This window comes from Dermacentor variabilis, chromosome 1 (assembly GCF_050947875.1).
Source record: "Dermacentor variabilis isolate Ectoservices chromosome 1, ASM5094787v1, whole genome shotgun sequence".
Classification (NCBI taxonomy): domain Eukaryota; kingdom Metazoa; phylum Arthropoda; class Arachnida; order Ixodida; family Ixodidae; genus Dermacentor; species Dermacentor variabilis.
In genome coordinates this window covers 45,759,336-45,780,726 of record NC_134568.1, presented here as the reverse complement: position 1 = coordinate 45,780,726, position 21,391 = coordinate 45,759,336, and the positions used below count along the sequence as shown (strand labels likewise).

General features: G+C 46.9%; 1 protein-coding gene across 3 annotated transcripts in view; it reads right to left on the bottom strand.

The window, feature by feature from the left end:
• Nucleotides 1-21,391, bottom strand: part of LOC142576875 (pappalysin-1-like) — an 86,830-nt gene that overhangs the window by 17,145 nt on the left and 48,294 nt on the right. For all 3 annotated transcript variants that reach the window (XM_075687056.1, XM_075687057.1, XM_075687055.1), the window contains exons 7-14: nucleotides 18,466-18,611; nucleotides 18,096-18,386; nucleotides 15,102-15,404; nucleotides 12,049-12,326; nucleotides 9,099-9,271; nucleotides 4,981-5,109; nucleotides 4,739-4,824; nucleotides 586-785 (exon numbers count right to left, since the gene is read on the bottom strand). In XM_075687056.1, coding sequence (XP_075543171.1) covers nucleotides 586-785; nucleotides 4,739-4,824; nucleotides 4,981-5,109; nucleotides 9,099-9,271; nucleotides 12,049-12,326; nucleotides 15,102-15,404; nucleotides 18,096-18,386; nucleotides 18,466-18,611 — 1,606 coding nt within the window. The remainder of the gene's footprint in view (nucleotides 1-585; nucleotides 786-4,738; nucleotides 4,825-4,980; nucleotides 5,110-9,098; nucleotides 9,272-12,048; nucleotides 12,327-15,101; nucleotides 15,405-18,095; nucleotides 18,387-18,465; nucleotides 18,612-21,391) is intronic.

Here is a 21,391-nt window from a genome sequence, read left to right as displayed (position 1 = left end):
GTGGCCTCTTATATTAATGATACGCACAGTGAAGCATGCAATTTGATCCACACAACAGTAGCTAATATCAAAAGTATGCGGATAAAGCTATATATGAGGCGTCACATAAAAACGGCCAAAGGTCAGTATGGGATGAGACCCACAAATGGAATTTCGGAGTGATCGTCCTCTCAGCATCCATCTTAGTTACTAGGGCCTGTTGCCGGGCCAGTTGGTTTGGATTCACAATAGACACGGAGCAGCGCAATGTGACAGCTATCAAGAATAAGAATAGCGCTGTGTATGAGTCTTTGTTATTCTTGGTTCCTGTTGCAATGCGCTGCTCCGTGTCTATTGTGCACCCTTAGTTGCCTAAGCTTGAGTTTGTTCTGTCTTCACCCTCGCCTAAAGAATGTTGCCTGTGAGGAACTATGTTGCCTGTGATGACCTATGTACCTTATACGACGCCGGATGCCCGGCATAAATTAATACAGCAACGAATTAGTGGTGAAGTCACCGTGAAAGTGAGTCACTGTAAGTAGATCGCATAATGAACATAAAATGCGTGAAAATTACGCGTGAAGCACATATGAGCTAAGTCCTTGCCTGGTCCTTTGGCGGAGGACCTAGGATCGCTTCTGGAGGACAGTTGGTCCTTAGTATGTCAGCTGCAATGTGAACAGAAGATGCCCACTGGTCGAAAAATCCGGGCGGAGTGAAGAATCCGCAGTCCTTGACGTTACTTTCCCGTTCTGAAGATTCGCAGACGCCATCGTCTTCGTAGGCGTAGCACATGCTTGGCGAACCTTTGAAAATAGAAGAGAGCCTGATAAATGTCACAGGCTTCTCATTTTTTAAGGTGATGTATATGTATATGTATGTGATGATGTATGAAAGGTGCTGAATACACTGGCTAGGATTTGGATTGTGTAACACATTATAAATCTGGACATGGTTTGTGTATCTCATTATGCGTAATTGTAAAATCTGCTGAATACACTGGCTAGGATTTGGATTGTGTAACACATTATAAATCTGGACATGGTTTGTGTATCTCATTATGCGTAATTGTAAAATGTACGCGACTCCTCGCATAATGAAGTTTATTCACTCAACCGAAGTAAGAGGAATGCAGTCTTCGCATTGCTTTCTTGTGGGCACCCAACACTATAAGAAAAGTTTACACCCCTTAAGTCGTATCTTGCCACACAACAATAAACGTCGTCTGTCTTGTCCGCATTTCCTTTCTTTAACGCTTCGAGCCCGGTACCTCCCAGTAACGAACGGCATGCGCGTTATCAGCATGACATATCATTGCCGATATGAAAGTAGCGGGCGCGGCGTTTTCAAGAAAGGAAACGCAAGCAAAAGGCAGATGACGATTATTGTTGTGTGGCAGATATACACCCCAAAGGGTGTAAACTTTTTTTAGAGTGAAGGAGTAACCCATGTGATAATCAGGGCTTGCATTCACAAGAAAGTTCTGTCACGTGAACGCCAGCCGCAACTTTTCTTCAACACGGTGGTCGCCTCGTTGTCACGCCCGTCGCTCTTCTAAACGGCGGGCGCCCAATAGTCGGCCAGGTGAGTGAACGCTTTTACGCAAGGGAAGCTTCGGGAACGCGGGCCGGGTCTAGTTTTAACTTCGGGGTTTTACGTGCCGAACCACGACAAGATTATGAGGCACGCCATTGTGGGAGACTTCAAATTAATGTGGCCAACTGTGGTTCTTTAAGCTACACCTAAACCTAAGAAGATTCGTTCTTTTGGCTCATCCAGTCTCCTGCACACGGCCACTGGGACCACTGGAGTAAGCCACTGTGAGATGTTTTACAAACAAAAAACAGTTGAATGCAGTAAAAATCGAAAACATTACCTGGTAAATAGGAACCGCCGAGCCACGATAGATTGCCGCGCCCCACGACTTATTTACTCCATCTATATGACGGTGCTAGTGGGTGAATCAAAGTTATATGCCGAAGCAATAATCTCATCACATTGGTGCAAAAGAAGGCGTTGTTGATCGGTCGTACATGTGCAGTGCTGGCGCTGAGAGCAAACTGGCATCTTTCAGGTAGCAGTATAGCCAACTACTTTGTAAAACTGTGATGATCGCTGCAGTTTTCTTGTGTTTATTTGCATAACCCATTATTTAAATGGCCGCAGTGGCCACGAACATGTAAAGACCTATAGTGCTGAAGCATCCACCACGGCTGCCGGAGGTCGTGGATTCGATTCCCGCCCCCGTCGGCGACCCACTGCATTAAATGGGCACAAGCCTACCCCGGCCTGGCGCTCGGTTTTCTTCAGGGGTTATACGCTTGGGAAAGGAGCTTACGTCCTGAAAATCCCATCAAAAATCCTCGTGAGCATAAAAATGTAACACATGAAGATACTCGTGCTTGTAAACAGAATCTGGGCGGCTGCGGTGGCGGCGATCCCCTTGCGGCATCCCAGTGCACTTATTATGTGGGGAGGCCCTCGGGTTCGGGACAAACACCCCTTTCCAAGCGTTGAGGTCCCAAAATGGCTGAGCACTGGGGTGGATGGATGGAATATGGATGAGAAAGTTCAAGTGGCTGAGGAGTTCTACAGACATTTATACAGTACCAGTGGCACCCACGACGATAATGGAAGAGAGAATAGTCTAGAGGAATTCGAAATCCCACAGGTAACACCGGAAGAAGTAAAGAAAGCCTTGGGAGCTATGCAAAGGGGGAAGGCAGCTGGGGAGGATCAGGTAACAGCAGATTTGTTGAAGGATGGTGGGCAGATTGTTCTAGAGAAACTGGCCACCCTGTATACGCAAGGCCTCATGACTTCGAGCGTACCGGAATCTTGGAAAAACGCTAACATAAAAAAATTATGGGGTTTTACGTGCCAAAACCACTTTCTGATTATGAGGCACGCCGTAGTGAGGGACTCCGGAAATTTTGACCACCTGGGGTTCTTTAGCGAGCACCTAAATCTAAGCACACGGGTGTTTTCGCATTTCGCCCCCATCGAAATGCGGTCGCCATGGCCGGGATAAAAAAAAAACGCTAACATAATCCTAATCCATAAGAAAGGGGACGCCAAAGACTTGAAAAATTATAGAACGATCAGTTTACTGTCCTTTGCCTACAAAGTATTTACTAAGGTAATTGCAAATAGAATCAGGAATACCTTAAACTTCCGTCAACCAAAGAACCAGGCAGGATTCCGTAAAGGCTACTCAACAATAGACCATATTCACACTATCAATCAGGTGATAGAAAAATGTGTGGAATATAACCAACCTTTATATATAGCTTTCATTGATTACGAGAAAGCGTTTGATTCAGTCGAAACCTCAGCAGTCATGGAGGCATTGCGGAATCAGGGTGTAGACGAGCCGTATGTAAAAATACTGAAATATATCTATAGCGGCTCCACAGCCACCGTAGTCCTCCATAAAGAAAGCAACAAAATCCCAATAAAGAAAGGCGTCAGGCAGGGAGATACGATCTCTCCGATGCTATTCACAGCGTGTTTACAGGAGGTATTCAGAGACCTGGATTGGGAAGAACTGGGGATAAGAGTTAATGGAGAATACCTTAGAAACTTGCGATTCGCTGATGATATTGCCTTGCTTAGTAACTCAGGGGACCAACTGCAATTCATACTCACTGACCTGGAGAGGCAAAGCCGAAGGGTGGGTCTAAAAATTAATCTGCAGAAAACTAAAGTAATGTTTAACACTCTCGGAAGGGAACAGCAGTTTACAATAGGTAGTGAGGCACTGGAAGTCGTAAGGGAATACATCTACTTAGGACAGGCAGTGACTGCTGATCCGGATCATGAGACTGAAATAATCAGAAGAATAAGAATGGGCTGGGGTGCGTTGGCAGGCATTCTCAGATCATGAACAGCAGGTTGCCATTATCCCTCAAGAGAAAAGTTTATAACAGCTGTGTTACCAGTACTCACGTACGGGGCAGAAACCTGGAGGCTTACGAAAAGGGTTCTACTTAAATTGAGGACGACGCAACGAGCTATGGAAAGAAGAATGGTAGGTGTAACTTTAAGGGATAAGAAAAGAGCTGATTGGCTGAGGGAACAAACGCGAGTTAATGATATCTTAGTTGAAATCAAGAAAAAGAAATGGGCATGGGCAGGACACGTAATGAGGAGGGAAGATAACCGATGGTCATTAAGAGTTACGGAATGGATTCCAAGGGAAGGAAAGCGTAGCAGAGGGTGGCAGAAAGTTAGGTGGGCGGATGAGATTAAGAAGTTTGCAGGGACAACATGGCCACAATTATTACATGACCGGGGTAGTTGGAGAAGTATGGGAGAGGCCTTTGCCCTGCAGTGGGCATCACCAGGCTGATGATGATGATGATGACTGGGGTGGGGTGTGCGCTTGCACCTACTTTATTGGCAGCTACACGGCGCCAGCGCTCACCTGCCTCCTACTGCCGCGGCGGATGTTCTACTAGAAAGCCGTTTGCGGTTGGAAACACGCTGTGGTAAACGTTCACTCCAAAACAGCCACAGAAAAAGGAGGCACTGTAAAGGCGTAGTGGCGGCTAGGCTATTTCCAGTCGCGTTCTCAACAGGTGCAATATCGACGGCGATATTCAGCGCTCTTAAAGAAAGAGAGAGAGAGAGAGAGAGAAAAATCTACTCTACAGGGAAACTTAAACAGTATTCATCCCCGATTTCTTTCAGAAGGCGTCACACACAAACGCGCGCGACATATGTCACTATCCAATAATGCATATATGAAACAACTTGCCTTTGCACATAAACTTCTTTTCAAAGTGGCATTTCGGGTCGCAGCCGTCATTTGGACAAGTATTTCCGTCATCACATTCTTCCCCTCTGAAAAATGTAAAATACCAGCGAGAATTTCTTTTTACAATTGCTAAACAATTAATGCCCTATCAGTTGAGATATAAAGGCGCGTTTAAGTAGGTAGGCTCTGCAATTGCCCCAGGATGCTCAGAAAGGAAATGCTCCCAAGGATATTATTCTCACTGATCAACGTTTCCATCCCCGCAGAAGCCTTGGCCGTGTGTGTAGAGAAGAGCAGGAGACAATTCGCTGCTCCTGCTGCCCATCCAAGCTTGGACTTCGTACTGGTACACGGCTCCCTCCTCGACCTCGCTGCGAAGATCCAGTAAATTGCTCGTTACAGACGCGTTGTAACTTTGACTTGTAGCTCTTTATATCTGTCACGTGGTTCTCTTTTTCCTTGGAAGAAATTATCAAGCTCTGTCTAGTAACTTACTGTAATATAACCATTGTTGCCGCTTTGGTTTGATGAGGAATGCTTAGAAACAATTGATCCTTAATGATATTTTTGTGCGTCATCAGCAATAACACCAGGTTGAGAACACCCACGTCAGTGTTCCTTCTTCACGTTCCTCGTGGCACATCGAAGGCCAAATAGCCGAGCATGACTGTGCGCTGTTACGTCACTGCCTACAATTCGGTCAATTGTACACGTCATATCAGCGCACGTGCGCAGCTCACTTGCCTTTATCATCATATGTTCTGGTCCTTGCTTTTTGTTGCCTCGCCCCTGTTTCTACTCGACTGCGTATACCAGCGGCATGGAACAGCAAGCAAGATACAAACTTCGCATGACCAACTCCTTTAGCCTCTTTTAAAGTGAATTTTCGAGTGACACCATTATAAAAAAAACTACAGAAATAAGCAGACTTCAGTAATTCATCAGCGTCTAACCCCGTTTGGTGCGACACCAGGCACTCTCAAATACAGCGACTGGTCTGTGTGCACGTCTCTGACGTCTCGCCCGCACGTGCGCACTCCATTCACCGCATCCTCCCTCTCGCTCTTCTTTCCATTCCCCTTTTCCCATCCCCCAGCGTTGGGTAGTCAACAAGACGTTTATCAGGTTAACATCCCTGCCTTCTCCGCGTTTCTTTTTGTATCCTGCTTCTCTTGGCGGTGCGCATAATGTCGTCTTCAGACGTAGAAGTATCGCTCGCTGTGCCCGCCGTAATATGTACACAAATGCCACCACTTTCATATAGTCTGGGCAGCATAGAAAACCCCGAACAGGAACAACCTCCGCCCCCCCCCCCCTCTCTTTCCACAAACGCTATTGTTGTATGGTAGCTTGTAGTGGCCAGCGCGTCCAGCTCCTAACTGCACTTTACCGTAGGCGCGGAAGTGAGCATTTTACTGACCATTTTTAATGGAAGCGATAGAGGTGGATGCTTTGTTTTTATTTCCCACGTGGGTGAAGGCGAAGGTGAAGATCAAAGAGGAGCTCACCTGCCAATGGCGGCGTAATGGAAAGACGAACACAACAAACACAGTTTACAGGCGCTATAACGTAAAGCTATTCCAAACTGCTTTTAGTTAATTTCTGCAGCATGCCCTCCACCTTTGGTCAAAAATTTTTCGGGCTACCCCTACTTCGCTTGTCTGTCACGCGGCGTCCCGAAAGCCGCGAGAACTCCCTGTCTGATATGACGTGTACACACTGATTATGCATGATTAGACCAAACAAAAGAAAAAATAGCTATTTTCAATTCTAGACCTCTTTTTTTTTTTGCTATTACCTCGTCGCTATTGCTCAAGAGCTTTCGAGCAGCGTCCCCTTCGCCTGTCTGTCAGCCGACGTGACAAGACTGTGAAAACTCTCCCTAAAAAGTGGCGTGCACACATTAAAGCTGCTTTAAATATGAAGAACAAAACTTAATTTGTTTCGCAATAGCCGGGAACCTCCCCGTACCTAAAGGAATAAATGTTGTGTGCCTACCGACACTGGGTACTCAAAGATGCCGGGGAGCACGAATTTATTTGTGTATAATAAATATTTTTGCGTGACAGTATAACGTTGTCTCAGGGGACTTAGTAACTCAGGGGACCAATTGAAATGCATGCTCACTGACCTGGAGAGGCAAAGCAGAAGAGTGGGTCTAAAAATTAATCTGCAGAAAACTAAAGTATTGTTTAACAGTCTCGGAAGAGAACAGCAATTTACAATAGGCAGCGAGGCACTGGAAGTCGTAAGGGAATACATCTACTTAGGGCAGGTAGTGACGGCGGATCCGGATCATGAGACGGAAATAATCAGAAGAATAAGAATGGGCTGGGGTGCGTTTGGCAGGCATTCTCAGATCATGAACAGCAGGTTGCCATTATCCCTCAAGAGAAAAGTATATAATAGCTGTGTCTTACCAGTACTCACCTACGGGGCAGAAACCTGGAGGCTTACGAAAAGGGTTCTACTCAAATTGAGGACGACGCAACGAGCTACGGAAAGAAGAATGATAGGTGTAACGTTAAGGGATAAGGAAAGAGCAGATTGGGTGAGGGAACAAACGCGAGTTAATGACATCTTAGTTGAAATCAAGAAAAAGAAATGGGCATGGGCAGGACATGTAATGAGGAGGGAAGATAACCGATGGTCATTAAGGGTTACGGACTGGATCCCAAGGGAAGGGAAGCGTAGCAGGGGGCGGTAGAAAGTTAGCTGGGCGGATGAGATTAAGAAGTTTGCAGGCACGGCATGGCCACAATTAGTACATGACCGGGGTGGTTGGAGAAGTATGGGAGAGGCCTTTGCCTTGCAATGGGCGTAACCAGGCTGATGATGATGATGATGATGATGATGATGATGATGATGATGATGATGATAACGTTGTCTAGCCGTTTCGGGACATTAACGACATCGCTAGACCAATACTTCTTCGCTGAGGACCCCCTTCTAACGGCATCTATAACATAACCTTCCTTTGCGCGCCGGCGCGACTTTCGACCAGCCGCCACAAGCTTAGTAGGGGGAAGCGGCCCAATCGCAGACCCGGCTGCACGCTTCTTATCCGGTTATCTACTTTCATTGCGCTAGCTTGGCCCCACCAAAACCATCTCCAATGCTGCGTGCTCTTCGCCCCTTGCCAGTTAATACGATAAGAAAAAGCTCTCAAGATAGGCAATGCCATTCGTTTCGAAAGCAAGCAAAAGTAACCTCCCATAAACAAGGAGTGCGTTCGATTGGTCGGTTCAAACAACGCTGCAGGTCACCGCTCGATGCTTACGCTGGCGGTTACGTAAATTTGACGTCAGGCGAGTGGAATAAAAACAGATTGGAATAGTTTTACATTATAGGGCCCTGGAGCTTTAAACTTCTGTCGCAGCAAAAGTGACACGGAGAGGACGAACACGGGCGGTGTGTTTGTCTGTCTTTGTGCCTGTGTTTGTGGAAGCACGCCAAGAACTGTGGAAGTCTGACAGCTAGTGAGGCCGCAACTTTTTTTTATAAGAGGTATTTTATTTTTATAGCTCTCCATCTTGCCTCCCATTGGTTGTTTAACATATTGTATTTCTATGCCCCACGGTGCAAAGTCCCGCTTTATTTTTGTAGCTCAAAAGCTCTTCTCCAACGGGACCAACGCGCACTAATCCTTGTGTGCCTGATCTCCCTTCCTCGTAACCTAACTCTATAGTGGAGGAAGTCTCTCTCTGGAGACTTCGCAATGCGGTGGCCCTTACGCCTTCTGTAACTTGGGCCTGGTGCCCAGCACCTGAAGACTGTGAAGTTTCCAAAGGGCTCTGCCCCTGCGTCTGCGGTGAAAGTTCACCATCTTCACTCCATTCATTTCATTCATTCATTGTTTATTTACAACATATTTTACAAAATACAATCTGCTGTGGCTGTGTCCAAGGGCAGAGGCCACAAGAGACTGCGCGCTTAGAGGTGGTGCCGGTATACGGACAGATCAACCCACACAATAGGAACAGTTAATTACGGACAATAAGTTCCACAAGCCACTCATGCAGCTTCTTCTTCTTCCTCAAGAAAAAGAACAAACAAACAAACAAATGCGTCGCATGTACTCTGGTTTTATGTTTTTGGTAAGTTTAGAATGATGCCGATTGATTTATGCTAGACGGATATGTTTGACACGATGTCGATTTCCTGTCCATTCAGCACGAATATGGTACTCGTAAAAATAAAATGCAGAATTGTTAAAATGCCCACTGAATATTTTCGCTTTTTGGCGGAAAGGCGTTAGAAGAAGAAGGCAGCATTAGTGTGTTTCAGTGTGCATAAATTTCAGCGGCATATCATGTTTCCAAGGTCAAATGCAAAATAGATGAAAATGTGGCGTACGCACATGTCCGTGAAACGAAGGCCATCGGATAGCTTGGAGTCCGTTGAAGAGAAAGGCGGCTTACGGAAAACACGATAACGAAGCGGCTTGCACGTCGCACACGACGCGTGGTTCGCCGCCGACGTCACCTGCACTGCATCCACCGCAACCATTGGACTGGCGGCGACTGCGTGCATCTGATAAAAAAAAAAAGTTGCGAGACGCGCCAAATAAGTTCAAGCAAGCTTCGTGGTCACTGGGAACGAAATAAGCGCACCAGCACCTCAAAGGAAAGTGCGCGTCAACTGCGTGATCGTTTTCTAATATGATGCGCAATAGCGTGTAGAGACAAAGCCCGAATTGAAAAAAATCTAGAACAAAACACCTCTTATGATGTATAAATCTGTATATGGAGAGCGAATTCACATCGCTGCATGTACACTCACATAAAATATCACACTGTACACAAAACAAACTTAGTGCAAATCCCTTCATCGTAGTTTTATGCGAAGACACTTTCAGTATTCATTTTTTTTTGTACAGTGCACAGGCACAATAACATTTCGGTATCACTATATATATATATATATATATATATATATATATATATATATATAGAGAGAGAGAGAGAGAGAGAGAGAGCGAGAGAAAATTCGCAGTTTCGGCCCAAAGGCGAAGCATCCATTGCGATAGAGAATTAGTAGACAGCTATACAAATTAAGGACAGTAGTTACGTCGGCCGCATGAGCTTGTAAACGTTCGCTTACTATCTATATTAACAAGCATGTCACGCGTGCACGTGCAAACATGAACACATATCACTCGATGACTGCGGAAACTCGCAGTCAATATAACGCTGGAATGAAGAAGCGCGGCAGCAGCAGCATCGAGCGAATTGACCATTTGGTGTCTCTCGCTTCACCGCGAACTAAACGGCGAGTAAAGAGCACTCGCGAAGCTGTTGGCTCTCGGTGCACCTCTTCGCAGATCGCTTTCAAGTATAGCCCGGGCGGCCGCGCTATTGGCGGCGAGGAGTTACGGAGTCGCCATCTATCGGAAGCGCCTCGCTGGCGTATTACGAGGGATCACGCGGCGCGCTCCTCATAGGTTTTGCTGTCAGCGCTCACTGAAAACACTACGCGGGAGCTCTCCCAGACATTTCTGTAAGTACTTTCGAAACGAGAGAAGTTTTTTACTGTATAAATAATAATCTTGGGCAAACTGAAAGCACAGAATCGTTTACAGACGCTATCTCTTTACCGAATACGTACAGTGAACTCCACTGCGCGCGGGCGCCGCGATGGAGTCTCCCGAACCCGCTTCTTGCGTGAAAGGCAGGCAAACGCTCAGAGCAAACTATGTGAAATATGTTCTTATAGTGTTTGTATAACTAAATGGAGTGTAATAGAATGAAGTCTCAATGCAGCGATCGCACTGGTTAGCAACGACCGACTGCGCGTCTGCATGCTTGTGCGCGCACTGTTTCGCTTTCGCCGCGTGCGCATTTTCGCACCGCGCCATGATGTTTAGGCCGCAGAATATGAGCATCTGACAGTATACAAGCAACTATTGTTGCGTGGGCGCTATCAGAGCTGTTCAAAAATAATTTCATTGTAGAGACGTCGACGCCAACGGGGACTGTGATGTGCCGTCGCAACGATTCAATCTTTTTTTTTCTAAATTCTTGGACGTTTCAATATTATTTCTCGAGTTGCGTCGCACTGTATGCTTATCGGTGTTCGCAGCGTGCGATTTCCCGCTCCTTCTTCTTTTTGTAATCCATTGCATTAATTCATAACAGTAACATCACCATATGCCATGCTTTTTTTTTAATGTGCTTCTTACCGCTCCCTTTCCACTCCAGTGAACTTGCCAGTATCTATAGCATCGACAAGTTCATAGACCAAACCGTCATGACATTAGTCGGGCAGCGGACTCGGGCGAGCGTCTCAGTGCGCGTTTTCCGAACATCGCAGTCCCAGCGCCGTAGCAAAAATCTTCATCGCGTCTGTGCTTGCGCATACCCGAGTTGTAGCCGATGGCTGTCTGCCGGTTTTATGTATCGCGAGCCAAGCTTCACGCAGCTTCTTGTCCTGCGGCTACGTATGAAGGCTGACACCGGGTTCCGTTGCATACGTCCGGCACTGCGGCACCTAGCAGTAGCCTACTATGTTGCGCTCCTTCAAAGGCAGCCACTACCTTTTGTAGTGCTTTCAATCCTTGTAAAGGAGACACTCGAAGCGGGAAAATCTCACCACTAAATGAGGACCGCAGCGTACGAGGGAATTACTCGTTTTCAGCACGCTTAGGCGCTCCCGAAGCAGCTGACGCGGCCGCTATGTCCACGTGATCCCTAACAGCACGTCACGCCGACGGTGGCGGCAGCTTTTCCAGTGGTGGAGCTCGAGGCCAATACGCAGCCGCCGCTGGAGTAGGACGCCCCCTTCCCTCCGCTCCCTCTGATGCCTTGGGCGCGATGGAAAACGGTGCGCTGCCTCACCGCAATCCTCCCTTGCGCAGCTAGATTGAGCCGCCATCGTCAGCTCACCCTGGCGCGCTTTCACTCGCAAGAACAGCATACGGCGCGCGGCAACGATATTACGCTCTTGGATTTTATGCGGAACATCATGGCGACGGCGAGCGCAGAAATGCGCCTGGAGTGTCCATGTCATTGCTATCGCCATAAAACACGGGATCGAGAAATCGCTATTAGCCCTTACTTCACCTGAAAAGTATTCGTGGTCGTAACTGTGACTACTGCTTGCATTCACGGCAGTTGTGAAATTTGAGTGGGCTCTAAAACGCCCACTTATGGGTATAGCACATACACATTTGACGGCCTCCGTCGTGAAATTTGCATGAGAAACGCATAGAGGTAAATAACAATAATACACACTGCCTCGAACCAAAAGTACAGTATAACCGACTGTTGCCAGAAAATGATGCGCGCCAATCTGAATTTCTGTGCACATACCTTAACAAGTTCTTTGTCAGTGTGTAAGGGCATGGTGAAGGGCATGTCGCAGTACGCTGTCACGCCCTTGATGACATCTTGTGAGCCGTCGGCGTAGAAGAGAACGAGTTCTCGAAGCCCCTGCCGTGAGTTCCAGGGAAGCCAGATGGAGAGCGCCGACGGCACGACCTTGTGCTCGAACTCTAGGCTGAGCGTGCAGTCGCGTGCTTCATCGCATGACTCGGCGGCTGGTAGCCATGCGTTGTAGCTCAGCGTGCACGCTTCGGAATCGGGAGGTCCTACAAGGAGACGCATCCTTCCATGCCTTCATGCGATGTTTTTTGTGCACTAGCAAGAGCACTTTCGATAGTGGATATAAACACAAATCGCAGGCAGAGATGAAACGTTCTTTAAAAACCTTCATCAACGAGTACGATACTCCCTAATGCGAAATTTGAGCACAGTTCTATACGTATTTTCATTCCGCGATATACTGAGGCAAATAATTGGATAGAGACATCTAGCTGAGTCGGCGATCTTCGAAAATCTGATCTGCGGGTCAAGCGCCTTGGCTTTTATATATGACTCGTCGAAGGTTCTACCGTAATCGCTGGTGCCGTGTGGCTTCCAGAATGTACTGCACAAATCGCGTCGCGCATACAGTGAGATTACAAAACAATCGCAAACCATGCCAATCGAAACAAGCGCGAACGAGACCAAACAAAGCAAACCAAACAAGCGTGAGCGAGAGCTGACCCGAGCAGACGATGACACAAAACGACCGGCCGGGCGGTCACACTATAGGCCGACCCGAAAGCGATTTCGGTCTACCGATTGTCGGCGACAGCGTTTTTTTTCCTTCGTGTCGGCGCCTCTGTCACATTGTACCGACGCCAAGCTCTCCGCCAACCGTCGGTAGATTGTTGGCGTCGGTACAGTGCGACAGAGGCGCCGTCACGAAGGAAAAATCGCTGTCGCCGACAGTCGGCAGACCGAAATCGGTGTCGGGTCGGCCTAGTGAGAGTAAGCCTTAACTGGTACGCATGAAGCCAACTTCCCGCACGCACGTCACTGAAGTGGCCGCTCTCATTGGTCGCCGGCGTTCGCGGCTCGCGTCTTTCATATCCTGCTTCGCGTTCGCTCTTTCATCTTTCGCTGTGCTCGTTCCCTCGGTTACGCCAACGACGTCCCAGCCGCTGACCGCATGAACGGGCGCCTAAGAGTTGTGTTCTAAGAGAAAAGCCAGAGCGTTTAATTTACACATATTTTTTTACTCATGGGCGAGATAAAAAAACGCCTAACTCGGCGGAGCGGTTAATTATACTGCGTAAAGAACATAAAAGACTTGCATTTCGCCAGCTCGTAAAGCTACACTACTCTTACATTCTTCAAAGAGGTTAAAAAGCATACAGCTTGGATATGGTGCGGGAGAGCCCTGTTATGGGACTGACAGGCTATCGAGTAAAAAAGAAAAAACATTGATATTTCAGTAACCATGGTTTAATTCCAAGTTCAAAAGGACGCGATGAACCTTCAGCTGCAATAAAGTAGCAATAAAAAATTCCGCATCTTAACAGAACTACGACGCGGTCAAATAATTTAGCGATAAATTCACCATAAATTCACGCGCACTCTCTCGCAGTGATCTGTTGCGATGTGTTTGTTGACGCATTACTTGCGTCCGATCCCGCTTTGCTGAATTTTAACTACATTTGAATTACTTTCGATGCGTTTCAGATACATATTTCTACTCTTGACTACCTGACTTGCCTGCGCTCGCTTCTGGTTTGACTTCCGTGCATATACTCTAGGTGCATTGTTTTCAACTATATGACGAATCTGCCACACAAGTGTCCGGCTACAGGACTCTTTCATTATTATTAGAGTGATCATCCTAACCGTGAACGGCCCATGGCTCTGCGAGGCATCGTAGTGTGTATGAACAAGCAGGCAACCGGTATTCTCATACTGTAATCTCTTGAGAGCCTGTTGCAGAATCGAAAGGGCAGGATTGGATGCCAGCAGACATGGAATATATTTTGTGTAAAATACAAAGTACTTTACGAAAGCGAACTTCCCCTCACAAAGTCTCTTACTGCACAGAAGAGAGCTCTCACGAATGATCAGGGTTGAACACGCGCATAGATACGCTTTGCATGGAACATGTGCAGAGGTTTACATGCACAGGCCATTGCCTAAGCATGTAAACATAGACACGTACAAGAAGGTACTTAGTTACTTCATATCACTTGAGGTCTTAAAGTCGGGGTCCGTGCTTAAAGACTACGTGTCCCGTATTATCACGACGAACTTATGTCATCATGTGGCTGACTGAATAATACGCATTAATTTCCGACAAGTGAGAACACGCACGTTTCAGCGTTATACGAATGCCCTCTATGAATACGATTATAGTTGAATCAATCGTAGCGTCTATTATTACATAATAAAGACATATGGTACCTGTCATATTTCCTATACATGGCGTTTATATTTATTTTTTTGATCTTAACATCGTTTAAAATCGGCTGTGCAAGATAGTACAATTCTGCTATTTCACCTGGATTACAAGAAAAGGTGGATAGTACATGTACAAGAAGTAGAAATGCACTATTTCCTAACAACAAATTCTGCTAAATAATTTTTAAGCTAACCGCTTTAGGAGCATACGCTGCAATTTGCGAATTCAAGCCAGTGGGTTCACAAGGCACATTCGCTTGGAACAAATTTTGAAACTAGCACCTCTTCTGAGATGTATGGCATCAAACTTGCTCCATATTGAACTGTTATTTTACATGCTTTACTTTGTTTTTTAAACAATATGCCTCCTTAATCAGTGCAAGACAAGTTTAACTGTAACACCAATGCAATTCATCGCGTAGGATTAGGGCATTGAAACATCAGTCGATGCCCTCAGTTGAGTTTTTTTTTTATCCGGCTCTCATCTACGGGTTTGTGCGTCCGTGGAAATAAATCACGCGGAAACATACTGCGCGCCAGCGCAGGATGAATTAGTCCGAACGCCGAGACGTCTCAATCTAGCTCCGGTTAAGGCCAGCCCGAGAGGCGCGCACCGGTGGCTTGCCGAGCCTCCCAGGAATCCCTAGGGCCGGCGCCGTCGGCGGTCCGCCATGCGAACTGCGTCAGGGAGCGGTTGTCGTCGCAGGCTGCACACTCGCCCCTCTGCACACTGGCTGCCGGCGGGACCCAGGACAGGGTGACGCTGCCGCCGTCGACGGCCACGGGTGCAGGCGCCAGAGGCGGCTGACCTGGCCGGAACGCCTGCTCTGTCCGCTGCCAGGCGCCGTACATCAGGTCCGCGAAGCAGTGCATGCGTGCCGCCTGCTGGGCGCTGAACATTTTCGTGCATGTGTCGTCTGCGCGCACGAAAACCAGCATTTGAGGACAAATTTTTTTTGTGACACTCCTCTACCTTCTTTTTTATTCCTTCATTCGGCGATCAGAACGCCTCGGCGACGCCTCCCGCCGTTTCTTTAGCAACAAGTACAAATAACTCAAATTTCAGTGCAATTGAAAGTGTAATACTTTAGAATCCAAGTGGAGGCATAAAGTTCGTATTATTGCTACGGAGGAGCAGAGATTAAGCGATGAGGTTCAAGTGGGAGTTTAATCTGAGTACGCATTCACATTAACCTGCAGGAATGTTTGTTCAACCTTCCGTGGTTGCTGAGTGGCTATGGTGTTGAGTTGCTGAGTTCGCGGATCAAATCCCGGCCACGGCGCCCACATTTCGATAGAGGCAAACACACCCGTGTACTTAGATTTAGGTGCACGTTAAAGAACCCTAAGCGGTCAAAATTTCCGGAGTCCTCCACTACGGCGTGCCTCATAATTAGAAAGTGGTTTTGGCACGTAAAACCCCATAATTTTTTAGTGTTTATTCAACAGTTATTCGCCGGTCAGCAATCACTATAGAGCCTCCACTTGCGCATCGTGGCCAACCGTCGAGCGACGGTTGGCCATTCTGTTCTTTGTCGTCGGGATTTGTTCGGCGACATTGAAATCGCCTGGTGCCATTTCACAAGGGTGTAATCATAAGCTGGGGAATTCTCAGCGTACACCACCGCCAGCTCGTCTTGAATTGCGTGCACGAAAATGTGCGCTTATTCTGATGCTTATCGTGTTAGCCTGATCCAAATTTATTGTGCTGATAATACAAACTTTTTTGAACACCCGTCATAATCAATTATCTTCGTTTTTGAGGTAATCTTTCCTTTTATTCCGAATAAATTGACAAAAATTGTTTTCTTGCACACAGCAGCCAGTGCGATTGCAAACGCGATTATCATTGGGTCTCGAGATACAAATATCGCGAGTAGTCTCCCAAACAACATGCGTGGGACAATTCGATCAATCGGGGCTGCGGTTTAATGCAGACCTACGCATCATGCAGCCCACGGGCAGCATGCGACTTGCGACCAACTTTTGAACTGCACGTGGCCGTGTTCACGATTCTGTGGTGCGCCTTCTACAATTACCGCATGACCACATGACAAAAAAAAAAGAAGGAACAATTGGCCGCCAATTCCAACTAACCCAGCTAATCAAGCGTTGGAAATGTCGAGCATATATTAAAAAAAACAGGAAAAAGATAATAGAAATGAAACATGATAGTGTAGGACGTTTTTTCGGAAATTGAACATATTCATCACGCTACCGATGCCAAGGCCCTATTATTGATATTGGCTTTGTGGCCCTAAGCGGCTAGTCTCATGAGTTAAAGTGACGTCGCGGATTCTACTTCATTTTCACTCATTTGGCCCGACTAACCACGACCCGTGTAGGCCCATGAAGCCATCCGCCACAAAGGTTCATCCTCATCGCGAATGGCAGCATTTTTTTTTTGACAAGCTGAACCATTGTTTCTTTAACGCGGAATGAAATTCTTTAGTATTAAGAAGCGATCAATAAAACCAGAGCCAGTGTTGTAAAGTAGTTCGCATCACTGGTCGCTGGCGTAGGAATATCAAGGTGGCATCGCCTCTTGGCTTTCAAACTTAAATAAAATTAAATTATGGGGTTTTCAGCGCCGAAACTAGACTTGATTATGAGGCACGCCGTATAGTGAGGGACTCCCAAGATTTGGACCGGGTTCTTTAACGTGAACCTAAATCTAGGTACATGAGTGTTTTCGTATTTAGCCCCCCCGGAATTAGGCCACCGTTGTCGGGATTCCATCCCCCGACGTCACGTTTAGCACCCCAACACCTTGGGCACTAAGCAACAACGGCGGGTCGCTTTCAGGCTTCGCTTGTTGCTTAAGAAGCTTCTGCTCATGGCAAAACAGACATATTTTCTATTATAAAATCTAAAGCTAATTGTATAACATTGATTACGATTTCACTTTTGTGCCAAAATTGAATCCGCATACTCCCACTTCGACATACCTTAGGGATCGTAATGATCATTAAATAAATCAATATTGCGTCGCATCACTTTTCGATTCTACATTGTCACACCACCGTATAGTATGCAACAAGTACTAAAGGCACACAAAAAAGCAGCTATACATCAATTTAAACTAGTTAAATATCCATGGAAAACACTATTTCAATTCATCCTATGAAAAAAAAAAGTTTGTTGTTTCGTAAGAAAATGAAGTCCACACTTCCTTTTACTGAATTTCGAACCGAACTGACCTCAGCGTCGCTACGTCAGTGTGATGTCACGAATTCTGTAGTATTTTCTCACATTCCCACCATTTTTACAGAGGAAAACGTTTTCAAAGTTTGCGGCGTTTAGTGTTTGTTCCTTCAGAATTGAATGCGATGCTTCTCTACCAATAAACGACTAACTAGGCCCGACTAGACGCTGTGAAAATCCATGACACGCCGGTGCGCTGGCGCCCGAATTACAAGGCCAAGCAGCGCAGTACAGGAACTTCAGGGTGGCGTCGGCAACCACACGTAGTTTTTGCGTCTCTGTACCACAAACCTGGCCACCTCCCACGGTAGGAGTTACGGTTACGTTATTGGAGACGCGTAGCCTACCAGTACCCCTTTAGGTCCCCACAAGGTGGCGGCGGCCAAGAAAGAGGGCGTCCATACCGGCGTAGCCCATGTAGTTGTAAAACGGGGTATCCGCGAAGCGAGGAAGCCCGCAACGCGCCGCGGCGGCTGGCGGGTCCTGGCACACGTAGTTCTGAGGTGTGGGCCGCGTATCGGCGCACAGGTCTCCGGTGAGCAGCGAGGCGTGGACCTCGAGGCACTGGTCGTGGCACTCCACTTCGGACACTCCGCGGTGTACGTGCCACAAGCCCAGCACGTGTCCCAGCTCGTGCACCAGCGTGTGCAAGCTACCAGGGCGTCCGAACTGCTCTGGCTGCACCACGACGCCACCTGCGTTTTCCAGGTTCGCGAGCTAGTGACCATCGCTCACTGAATAAAAAAAAAAAAACGAGCAGAAAAACAAACTCACCTAGAACAGCAAACACATCCTTGTCCCAAGGGAAAGTAGCAATTCCAATAATTTCCTTGTCTGTCCAGTGTGCAAACAGAACGTTTATATGCATGGTGTTATTCAGGCCAAGCAATTCTTTGTACTCTTTCACGTCGATGTAAGATCTGCGAGAAAACGAAAAAAAAAGGCATTAGGCGATTGAAGAGAGAGCGAAAGCCCTAATTTCAATTGAAGATAAAGGAACGTATAGGGTGTCCCAGCTAACTTGGACCAAGGTTTTGAATATACCTATGCGTTCTTCAGAACAGAAATCACTTGGATGTTGTTAACGTTTATCTAAACTGACAGTACCATTTTGTGGCTCGTCATTTTTTCGGTAATTAGCCGAGATAAATTAATGAACCTTTTAAATATAGCTTGGAACGTTCACGCGTCAATAGGAAAGTTGTGGAACTCCACAAATATTGCCCAACCCAGGCACTTCCAATGAGATAGACTTAGTGTGGCCGTTTCTATTCGGGAAAAACGAAAGCCTGCGGAGTTTAAAAAATACCACGTGACAGCGCGCTCTGTACGCTCGAATGCGCCATGATTACAGCGCTCTCAACCGTTCTTTGTAAAAAACATCGCTCGCTTCGCGCCTTTCGTGCTGCTCACGACAGAGCTTCGCGTTGTGCTTGGTTCCGAGATAAATGCCAGTGGGTTCGGGTGGCAGTTGAAATACAGCGCGGCTCCTGTTTCTGCGGCGATAATTGCACTCTCACGCTAGCAGAATGCACGCGGAGGAAAAATTACAAGCTCATGAGTTCGAATTTGGGAGCAAGACCCCAACAAGCAAAACACGCATTATAACAAGCTTGACAAAGTCGTGTGGACTACGCTGGTTGTCACATAAGGAAGAATTGTAAACTGACACGGAAGGGTGCTATTTAGCTTTCTGTCCATTCCTTGTAGGCGTATAATTTGTAATTTCATATTACTTACTTGCCTTTTCGACGTCGTACATGAGTTTCACACAGATGGCTTTTTCCTTAGATAACGGCTGTAGAGATTTATTCGCTGTGATGGCTGTCTAAAGAATGCGTTCGAACAAGTCGCCATCTGCCATAATGCAGTATTGGTACCTTTTCATCACGTTCGATGTAGCTTTTTTGATGACGCAAGGCGGTATCTCGCTGCATGGCCTCAGCAATCTCTGCCTTTAGCGCTTCTGGTGTAGTTGTAAGTTTACGGTGCACTCGGTATTTCGCATGTCCCCACAAGAAGAAGTCAAGAGGTGTCAATCAGTGACCTTGCAGTGCCACTGGTCCATGCCGCCCGACGCACTGGCGTTTGAAGGCTTGTACAAGCGAGGCTCGGGCAAGGCTGCTGCTGTGAGCTGGTGCACCGTAGGTGCTGCTACCAAGTTCGCTTTCAAAACGCAAGAGGAAAATCACAGCGAAAATCTTTGACTGGGCCTTCCAAGATGTCGTTCACGTACCGCTCAACAGTGAGCATGTGGTAAAAAAATATGGGGCCAATTATTTTTCCGTCAAAGATACCGCACCACACACTGAACGACCATTTGTACAAGTGTCTGGTCTGCGCTACCCAATGCGGGTTCGTATCGCTCCAGTAATGCGCATTATGGATGTTGACTTGAGAATTTATGGAGAAGGTTGCCTCATCTGTCCAGAGCACTTTGTCAACAAAATCCGGTATTTCGTCACTGTTCACAAGGATCCAATTTGAGAAATCAAGCCGCCATTGAAAGTCTCTTTCTTGCAGCTTTTGATGCAGTTGAGGGTGATACGGATGCATTTCAGCCTTCCTAAGAACTCTTGACACTGAAGACTCTGAAATGCCAACCTCACCACTCACATCACGCACGCTGGAATGAGGGTTTGCAGTCATGAAAGCCAAAATGTCTCCTTCAGCCCCTTTACTGATGGTCGGCTTTCTGTGCCGCGTCTTCTTGAAGCTACGTGTTTCTTTCAGCGCCAAGTAACTCTTCATAATTGTGTTTGTGCTAGGTCTTCCCCTACACTGTATACCTAGACATACCTAGGTATACCTAGGCAGCTTTCCTCTTGTCTCCCCGTGCCGCTCCCAAGGCTAAGACCATGTTCACCTTCCGCTCGCTTGAGTATGGCATGCTTCAGGCACTGCGAACAAATTCTTCGAAACGGTTGCGCGGCACGACGGTAATGGACAGTCGAGCTCACATGCATCTAGCCGCTGGCACAGCTAGGAAGAAAAGCGGCGTTGTAACAAATGATGCTCTCTCTCGCACAGGTTCCAGATGTATGATGTATGTTTATTGTGTATTTGTTCTATTCCGCATCGACTTGAACGCTGGAAAAAAAATTGCTCTTCTCGTCATATCGGAATAAACCGCTGATGATGGCAAGTTCTTCAGCAACAGGCGCGAGCGGCTGCTGACGAACGTTTTTTCGGAGCGCCGTCGCCAGCCGCTGCCGGTAATGTTAGAGCCGAGCAAAGGTTGAAGCCCTTTCTCGTAAGTGAATGGAAGGCGTGGCGCTGGCGATGTTTTTACAAATCACTCATGAAAGCGCTGTAATCGCGGCGCATTCGGGCGCAGAGTGCGCTGTCACGCGGTATTTTTCAAACTCCGTGGGCTTTCGTTCTTCCCGAAAGAAAATGGCCACGCTAAGTCTATCTCGTTGGAAGTGCCTGGGTTGGGCAATATTTGTGAAACTCCACAACTTTCCTATTGACGTCTGAACGTTTCAAGGTATATTTAAAAAGTTACTTAATTTATATCGGCTAATTACGAAAAAAAAGACGAGCAACAAAATGGCAGTGTAAGTTTAGATAAATGCTAACATCCACGCGATTTCTGTTCTGAAGAACGCATAGGCTTTTCAAAATCTTGGCCCAAGTTAGCTGGGACACTCTGTATATGAAATTCACAATTCGTCATCCACTCCACTGTAGCATGAAG